Source organism: Cyprinodon variegatus, unplaced genomic scaffold, assembly GCF_000732505.1.
Source record: "Cyprinodon variegatus isolate N-32 unplaced genomic scaffold, C_variegatus-1.0 Scaffold324, whole genome shotgun sequence".
Taxonomy (NCBI): domain Eukaryota; kingdom Metazoa; phylum Chordata; class Actinopteri; order Cyprinodontiformes; family Cyprinodontidae; genus Cyprinodon; species Cyprinodon variegatus.
Window position 1 is genome coordinate 350,671 of NW_015150777.1, and position 9,808 is coordinate 360,478.

The 9,808-nt window shown below is 35.3% G+C and overlaps 2 protein-coding genes across 2 annotated transcripts in view; one reads left to right on the forward strand and one right to left on the reverse strand.

Annotated features, from left to right (window-relative positions):
* Positions 1–3,619, forward strand: part of serinc4 (serine incorporator 4) — a 22,308-nt gene extending 18,689 nt beyond the window's left edge. The window contains exons 8-11 of the mRNA XM_015384808.1: positions 1,958–2,084; positions 2,189–2,301; positions 2,912–3,065; positions 3,141–3,619. Coding sequence (XP_015240294.1) covers positions 1,958–2,084; positions 2,189–2,301; positions 2,912–3,065; positions 3,141–3,348 — 602 coding nt within the window. The 3' untranslated portion in view covers positions 3,349–3,619. The remainder of the gene's footprint in view (positions 1–1,957; positions 2,085–2,188; positions 2,302–2,911; positions 3,066–3,140) is intronic.
* Positions 3,620–7,891: 4,272 nt separating this feature from the next.
* The window catches only part of adamtsl5 (ADAMTS like 5), a 45,314-nt gene continuing 43,397 nt past the window's right edge, over positions 7,892–9,808 (reverse strand). The window contains exon 13 of the mRNA XM_015384837.1: positions 7,892–9,239. Within this exon, the coding sequence (XP_015240323.1) occupies positions 8,908–9,239 (332 nt within the window). The 3' untranslated portion in view covers positions 7,892–8,907. The remainder of the gene's footprint in view (positions 9,240–9,808) is intronic.

Genomic DNA, 9,808 nt, shown 5'->3' on the forward strand with positions numbered 1-9,808 from the left:
ATAGATAGATAGATAGATAGATAGATAGATAGATAGATAGATAGATAGATAGATAGATAGATAGATAGATAGATTGGCTACAGGGGCATGGATCTTAAATTTCTGCATAGTATGTGAAACTGTAATAACAGGAACATCGAGCTGCTTGTTTTGTTTTATTGCTTTACAATGTTGGATAGCTTACACAAATCTCTACTGACCTCCTTTAACATAAAAATTATAATATTTGGTCTACCAATGGAAAATAAATGAACACATTTTGAAAATAATAATTTGATTCGTTTGCCAATTTCTTTTTTCATATTTTTTTCATAAAAAAATCCTACAATTAAGGAATTTTTAAGAAATGTTCAGATTGAGATGTGCTCTGAAATAATGCCGGCTTGATAAAGCTGTTACAAAGATAAAGTTTAACATATTACATGTCAATGCTTTGGTAGCCTATCTGTTACATTCTTACATTTTGGAATGCTCTATTGTATCTTTTAATAGTGGTTTATAAAAAAAAAAAAAAAAAAAAAGACAGGAACTGGGACAGTGTATAGCTTGTTAATGAACACATTTATTCAAGCCCGGTTAAAAGTCTCAGAGGAACCACAAACCATTCACAGTGAAGTCAGACATAGACAACAACATGAAAGTAATGCGATCAGTCACAGAAAAAAAAAATATGATTTCTGATTTAAAGTTTGGATTTCAGCATTAGGACATTAGACCCATGGTAGACTTTTAGGAAAATATAAATGAAAAGAAGAAATAAATGAATTAAAATAAATTAATTAATTAATTACTAACTGGATGAATAACTGGAAATTGACAGAATAAACAAATAGATGAGAAACCTTCTGAATACACAAATAAATCACAGAAAGAGAATAAAAGAATGCATAATTGTGTGGATGAATGAAAATAAATCATTTTTTAATAAACAGAGAAAGAATCACTGCATATAAATAATAACTTAAAGCTGTTATTTCTGTATTATCATAGTATTCTCTGTTTCATAAAAGTATTATACCTGTAGGAACATTTCATCAGAATGTGCTGTAAGAGGCGGGGAAACTTTACCCCGGACACACCAACACACCGGGCGATGTTAGTAATTAGTGACTGTATGTACAGTAGGTGTGTGTGAGTCTTGGCAGTGTAAGGGCAGTGTAGCAACATGCCAGAAAACTATGCATGCTCCAGGCCCTTTAAAAACATTTTCTTAACCACACACTGAAAGCTGCCCATAAAGCTACCAAAACAAGCCCCCATAAACACGCAACCACACACATCATCACACAAATGATCCTCTAAATGCATTTTTTTTTTGTCTCTGCTGCGCTAATGTTTGGTTTCTTCACTTTTATCCGTATTCTTTCCATAAAGCATTACCTTTAGGAGTTTCATTCATTTTGTAAGTGACTTATTCAGGGTTTATGTAATCTCTATATGGTTTTTCTCTCAAGAAAAAAATTCAAGTTTCAGGTTTTGTGGATGAGGATGATACAAGTACAATCATTCAAATCCTTGTATGAAATTTGGGACCCCAGACCGAATAATATAACGAAATGTTTTATAAACACATATCTGTCAACAGCTCCATCCTACAGCTGTACTGTTTCTCTGAGGAATCTGTACGAAACGACCCTCCAGAGACTCAACTGTGTTTCTGGATTTCAATACTGGAGTGTTTGTCATTTAGGTTTGTGACCAAGCATGTGCATGTGGAAGCACATACAGTGCATGTTTACGAGTGTCAGAGGGCGTGTATGAGAGGGAAACTACAGCAGAGGCCCCTTTTACAAGAAAGAAAGGAATTTCACTCAAATAAAACGGAAAATAATTAAAATGATCTTGCACAGCAGCTTTTCTTCTCTTTTGTGTTTAAAACAATACAGAGGGAATCACGGTGTTGCTATAACCAGCCATCTTTCTAAAGCCTGCTGTTTTGTGTTGTTTTGTGTGTTAGTGGTGTATCAGGGCATGAACATGACCGTCTGTTACCCCAGTGTGGGGCAAGATGGAGTGAAGAATGAGGGCAACGCTGTGGCCATTATTGGAGCTGCCATCATGTACTGCTGTGTCCTGTTTGCTTGGTGAGACTTTTTATTTCAGAGCAGATATGTATCAGCAGTTCAACCAGCTTTTATTACAATGTTTTCTTGGAGAAGGATGATCTCACATCAAACTGTTCTTGCAGTAATGAGGCTTCATATCTGGCTGAGGTGTTCGGTCCATTTTGGATGATCAAAGTTTATCGCTACGAGTTCCAGAAAGCAACCTGTTGGTTCTGCTGCCCTGAAGAAGAAGCAGGTTTGTAATATCAATGGTGATTTGCTTTAGCCTTTAGTTCATCCTGTGGTATTTTTAGAAATAATAAGAAAAAGTTAATTTAATAAACAGCTTTTGACAATTAACTCTATTCAGTTTCAAATCATTGAATCTTTCAACCTTTTCCACATCTGACAAAGGCATCAATTTACAAGCCATCAACGTCTGACCCATTTTAATCCTTTAAAGCATTCCTATTGTAAATACTGTGGAAAGTTTAGTTTTCAGTTTTAGCTCCAGTTGGTGGCTTTTGCATTTATGACTTTTACCTGGGAGTTTTTTAACAACAAAAAAATTCTCCCTGCTTGGGTAGCAATTGGTCTGAGACTAGTGTAGACTGCAATGTGGTAGAAAGCCCCTTTACCCACCTAATTAAGTTGGGTACAAAAGGATGCAAGTAAAGAAAGAAGTGAAATGACCAGCACAGATTATAAATGTAAAGAAATGAAAGCGTGAAATGTTAACCACAGAAAAATGTGTTAAAGCCATCAGATTAACCTTAGAACAAACTTACTGCACGTTAAATGATGAAACCTTTTTGCTTTGATAAGTTTGATGTTAAAATTTTGCTTTTTTCACCCTTATTTTCCAGCTGAAGAGGACTTTATGGTTGATAATGATAACAAAGGTTGTCAGAAAGTTATCCATAATGAGACACAGAAGGTGGCATACAGCTACTTTTTTTTCCATTTTGTCTTCTTCTTGGCCTCACTGTACGTCATGATGACCCTCACCAACTGGTTCAGGTAAGACAGGGAACTTTTAGTATTTTTCCTATTTGGATTATAATGATAATTTCTAAGTAATTCCTTCTCATGCAGCTATGAGTCAGCAGTGTTGGAGACCACCTTCACCCACGGATGCTGGTCCACCTTCTGGGTGAAGATGTCCTCATGTTGGGCCTGCGTGATCCTCTACCTCTGGCTACTGCTGGGCCCTCTCTGCAGATGCCAGAATGAATCCAGACCACGGCGTTCTCGCATCAAACGTCGCTCCGCATCCTGCCGGCATGTCAGTGTCAGCGTTTGATGTTATCAATGGGCGGCCCGCCTGAAGGGAGCCAAACACGAATAGATGAGGACAAGAAGATGGATGAGTTTGAGCTTCCCAAGGTGCTCTGGAGAATGCTAGGGGTCACAGACTTACAAAGCTTTGAGAAAACAAAGTGAGATGGACGTAAGCACTTTGTGCTCTGTCCATGCCAGAAGAACTGGCACTAAATTACACCATAAGCAAGGACCTGATGGTGGTTTTTAAAACTGTCCCAGAAAGAATTGCCAAAGGGATCTGAAGAAGTGGACTGGGTTCTTTTTTTATTTTATTTTTTTATTTTATTTTATTCTTTTTGGGGGTGGGGGGTCAAAGTTAGGAGCAGAAATAATGGGTGCATTTCATTTTTTTTACAGTTGAAAAGTAGTAGTTTCTTAAAATATGTATTATTCTCCAATATTTAGACAACCAGCGTGACAAAGGAGAAGGTACTCTAAATTTCTGCTGTAATGTCAGAGCAGGGGATCATATCCCACTGTTTGGAAGATTCCTTGCAGCCTTGTGTGTCCTTTGATCTTCAACAAACATTTATGGTTCTGAGTATGAACAAATATAGAAGGCTGCAACAAAGACAAACCTAGATTGTCTGATCCAACATTGTTTACAATGTTTACAATCTACAATATTTTTGGAAAAAAAATTGTAATCACTGTAAAACCAGGCTGGAAAATTTGTATTATTTTATTACCTTAGAACAAAACAACACTGTTCTTCCTTTCCTGTGCATCATTGCATAACACGCGACTATTTAACGCCCAATGCTTTCTCAAGGAACATTTTTTCACATGGGACCTACTGCCCACATAACTCACAAATAATCCACAAGTAACCAGTTTGTTAAAAATCCAGGAATGCTTGCTTTTATTTTACCATTGCATGGTTGTTGCAATCCAAGCTTATGTCACAAGATGGCACTTTATCAAACAATGCAAGCCTATTAATAAGAAGAAGTGGAGAAAATAGTAGAAATAAGGGTGGAAATAGGAAACTAGGAGGAATGTCATGATGATAGGTGGCTACAATAGAATCTGCTAAAAGGGCAAACGCGGGACGCTGTCTGAATTGGGTTCTCTAATCTTTCCAGAGACGTTAATTTGATCAAGATCTCGAATCATCGGGAGCCAAGATGAAATGTTCCAATCTAATTTTTATTCTCATCCATTTCTTAGCATTTTAGTTGGTTGCTTTATGATGTTGATATTCTGGTTGAGCTGCCCATTAACCACAGCTGAGGTTGAGTTTTTCAAAACTATATTTATACTAAATCACATTTTATTTTACTGATTTTATGCCTGATAGCAGCAATGAATATGATACTTTCACATTTCTACTTAAAGGGTCAAAATTTCAAAATGAATGCACAGTAACACAAAGTTATTGGTGAAAAAAAGTCTTGTTGCCCCATCATAGAAGAAATAATACGAAGAGAACAAAATTCCCATGTCACCACAGGCAGTTCTGTTTGACATATTTGACTTTAAGCCAAAGAAACCTGCTCATGTCTTTAAACAAACCTGAAATGTTTAAAATCCCCGCTTTGTTTTTTCCTATGCAATTTATTTTGAAATGCTCTTGAGATTCACTGCATTTAACTGAGAGGCAGCTAAAGAAACTGAGACATCTATACAGCAGCTGTGATTAAAAGAAACAATAAAATAATATCTGTGTTTGTATTAATATTTCTATAAAATGATGGGATGTTTCTTGTTTACATATATTTTTACAACTGTAAATGAAAAAAAATCTTTATGAACAAGACGATTTTAACTACAAGTAGTTTTTTTAGAAACAAAACAGAACTAAATTACAGATGTATTATTAAACTTTGTTTTTTTGCCTCCTGAAATAGTTGCACATAAAATACATTAAGGCTACCCTTATTTGTAAAGAGGAAAAAGCTCCACCTTCTTCATAGAGATGTTCATACACTAGTCGGAACCAAATGGTTTCTCCTTTCCTCGAAGAAAACTGAGCCAAGTGTCTGCAATGATGTTTTTTTACCGCTGATGAGCAGGAATCAGGCTCAGTTTGAAACCTTTTTCCCCGCACTTGAATTTAGTCATTTATTGTAGATGGAAAGCATTTTGTAAATAAAATGTCTTCTTATGATTGTTGTCTGATTATTTCAAACATTCGTACAACTCACAGTACTTAGCAACATGGAAAATTGTGCTTTGACTTTCAGCATCATGTTTGGGTTCTGAAATTTGCAAAAAATATGAAAGTTGGAAGAAAATCAATCCCCCTTTCAAGTTACATGACTATAATAGAAACTCTGTTTGCAGTTTAAAAGGATTACAGACAGATGTGACCCTGGTAGACTAAAATTGTATTCGGATTAGGATACCAACTTTTATCACAACTGATTTTTTTAAACTTTGTTATTTTACTACAACATGTTTAGCCTGGAGTTTAATGTTTTAAATCACTGAAGATATGATGAAGCAGCATTAGTGCCTGCAGTTTCAAACCTGCATGTATCCTACTGTAACACTCAAATCACAACAGAGGACAGGATACGTAACTTTGTTTCTTTTAAAGCCTTAACAGAAGAGCATCTTGAATCTGCCATGCCTTCAACATAAAATATTGTAAAGATAGAAATCCACATGAGCGTCTGCCCAGCAGTCCTGTCACTGATAGCATGAAGCTCTGACACATTAAAAAGGAGAATAATTATTGATAAACTGACAACACAGATGAAGTTGGTAGTGTGCTGTCTTCCTCAAAAACATAAAAAATGTATTTTGTAACTAATTAAATGTATATAAACAACATTTTATGTACAATCACCATCTTACTGTCCTTGCTGGTTGAACAAAACAAAAGGTTCCCGTTCTATGGAGGTACCAACATCCCAGGAAAGTGAAAAATCATGTATGTATATGTGTATCAAAATGTTACCCAGGCTTTGAAAGACTTAACATTTGTAATATAAAATGTATAAACTGTCTCCTGAGGGAATTCTGTCTATAAGGGAATTCTCTTCAGCAATAACTTTAATATTTTCTGGATCTCTTGTTCTTATTTATCGTTACAACAAGTTCTAACACTTATGGTTGGAGCATAGATTTGTAAAAAGAAGGTATTCGCATTGGCACTCAATACTTCTTTTATTATTTTGGCAACAAATGACTGCAGAAACACCTTTTGCACAGCTTTGTGAGGTTTGAGAGTAAAAGAGACAAGGCACAACATTAAATACCACAGAATAATTCTGTTTAAACTATGCTTATTTGTATCTCATCAGTGCCAGAAATAAAAAATACTGAATATTTAAATATACATATAATGTAAAACATCATAACACAGCTGATTACATGCTGAGGAAAATAATATCACAAATAACAAATAATACAACAAATAAGCAAAAATACATTATGCCGACCATTATGCAAGTGATATACAAGTAATGTGTTCAGATTGATGCTTATTTTATACAAAAATTCGCTGTGTACAAATAAATTCTATTATTAAATCAAATGAAAGCAAAAAATATTTTTTTTCATAAATCTCTTCAAAAATAAAGATCTTTCGATTACATTTATTCATTTGAACAGAAATGCATCACAGCTAGTCACACTCGGCAACAGATAGCAACCATTGAGGTCAAACCAATTTGTGTAAGAATTTTGTTGAATAAACAGTTATGAAACATTTTTGGTTTATTATTTGTAGCACTGGAGCTGAAACTTTGCCTTGCAGAAATTTTGCAAACTCTCAAGGCCACAATAAAAAAAAACATAAAAAAATCTGAAAAAAACTTACATAACTACACTTACACCGGTTAAAAAACCCCCAAAACAAATAGAATTGATCAATTTACCAAAAGGTCAGTCATCTGGACAATCAAAATGACATTAATTAATAAACAGTGTGAGATGTTCTTACAAAAGGGAAGGTTTGTTTTCAGAGCAGAAAAAGTCTGATGAACCCAAGTACAGTTCAGCAAGAAGTAGGTCCAGTTGTAAATAATTGACATCTTTGGTTAATGACTATGTGAAATTTAATATGAAGCACTAAAGTTTATCTTAACATTTAAGTCATTTTTACCTAAACCACTCAGGGATACTGTTCAGATATAACCATATAACTTTAATAATTTACAAAGTGTCCTAAAAGAGAAAGTTCAGAGTTTGTAAAAAGGAGTACCGTACTCTTGTGATTTTATCCCCATTCAATATCCTACTTGTTTAACACACGATTTTGAGAGAGAAGTGAGGAGATTAAATCAAGTCGTCTGTTGATTAATCTTATATCACTTTTGGGCTTCTAGTTATTTATTTGAACTCTTCTTTTTTAATTGTTGAAAAATTATACAAGTAACAGCTTCTATATTTTTAACTGTTTTTGCTTTGTTTTGGATATTTTGTAATCCTAATAGGGTTTAAGTTATACATATAAAATGTTTGAGCTGCTTCTTTATTATTGCATCAACTTTGTGGTATGTGCCAACATTATTCACATCAAAGCCATTACAAACTTCAACAATGTATAAACAATGTTTAAACTGAATCTATTCATACTTTTTATGTCGCAAAGAGCATATATTGGCTGTATTTAATCTTGATAATTAACCAGGAGTATTTGCCCCATCAGGTGGCATTTTACATCTTTTGGCACCAATCAGTAAAATATATAACTGTGCCTGTATATATCATTTTTAACCTATAAAGAATAAACATTCAGGTACTTTGAAAAGAAAAATGTATGACCACAAATGGAGTTTTTTTTAATACATATTTTTTTGATTACTTTGTTTCTGTAATCCTCAAAAAAATTTTTATTTTTGCACAATTTTTCTCTTCTTAAAGTAACTGCAGCTTTAATCTTTATAGCAATTCCACAAAAATATCATTAGAAGCCCAACAGCACCAGTGGGGTCATTTGTTTCTCTTATGTCAGTTTGCTCGCTAACAGCTAACAGCGTGGGGCCAAGACTGAGGTGCATTTCTGACATGCTAAAATACCTCCAGCTTTACGAATGTCACAGTGGTTTGTGCATAGAGTGGTTCATAAACCTTACTGCTGTTTGGCTTGGAACAGATGCAGAACTGCAGCCATCTTTCAAAATGAGGAATTGTCCTGTGTACTTTGTTGCTATGTAAAGCTGAATTTAATTCACTGCTGTAAGTTCCACAAAACAGTGCCACAAAAAAGTTGCAACAGAAAAAAGAAATCACCCCATAAACATCTGCAATGAGTCCTTGGAAGAAAGTCTGGTAAAATTCATTACAGAGGAATAAACTAAGAGTTTCTGTGGAATAACATTTATGAAGAAAAGACTTTTCATTTACTGTCCTTCTCTTTGGCATTTGTTTAAGGTGGGCATTGTACACACCTAAAGTGCTTTAAATGGTAAACTGGCCAAGCTTTTAAATAACCATAAAATGTGTTATTTGTATTCATACTGTGGCATGTTTCAAACAAAGATGAAACCTAAAAAGGTCCTCCAGTGATGCCACATTCCGCTCATTGGGCCATAAATTTTAAAGTCCACATTTAAAAAAACATATTTCTGAGCTTTATGCTCACAAACTACACTATTTCTGTAGAAAGTTTTGGCCCTCTGTTGCTGCAGAGCCTCTCCAACGGTCGCAGCAGCTTGTCCTCTCTGGGTTTGTACGGCACCACGTAGCTCTCCTCCTCCAGCAGGATGCGGTTCAGCGTGTGCTCATGGTTAATGTGTCGACGCACCATCAGGACATACTGCTTCCCCACCTGTAGGTCAGGGCAGTCACACAGGTTCGGGACCCACAGAAACTCTCTGTGCTCCAGGCGGAAGCGGTTCCGATAGGTGTGGATGATCTGGACATCATACCGAGTCTCCTCACCTCTGTAGAGCTTCCCAAGAACTCTGCCACGAAACACTGCCAAAGAAGCAAAGAAGACACAATTTCACTGGAAAGTTGAGTGCATTAAAAGTGTGTTTGTGTGAGGAAGTTACACCAGTCAGTATCTTATCTACAGATGACAGCAACTATACAGTTTTGGACCATTTAACAAATTCTTCCCCAATCACGGTTTAAACATGTGTCCTCACTGTGTTTGGCCTGTCGACTGTAAGTTCTGAGCTTGATTCAAACATCTTTCCAACTTCAATCCAACAGCAATTAGATCTAAGTTCCATCATCTTACTAAACTGTGTTCTTAAAAACTTGAACTTATTTTCTTTTTAGTGATTCCTGTTGACAGGAGCTTGTTGCTTGACTCCCCATGAGAATCTGTTCTGGTTGTCTTACGGTTTTCATTGGTCAGTTTGGTACATTTTTCATATTAACATCCTCAATAAATCTGATGCCAGTTATACCTTAATGTAAGTGTAGATTGATTGCAAGATTCTAGACAAAGTTTCACATTTAAGTTTTTACTGTTTTTACAGAGACCGTGTAATTGTGATACCCACCAGAAAAACCCACCAGAAATGTGAACATAGAGT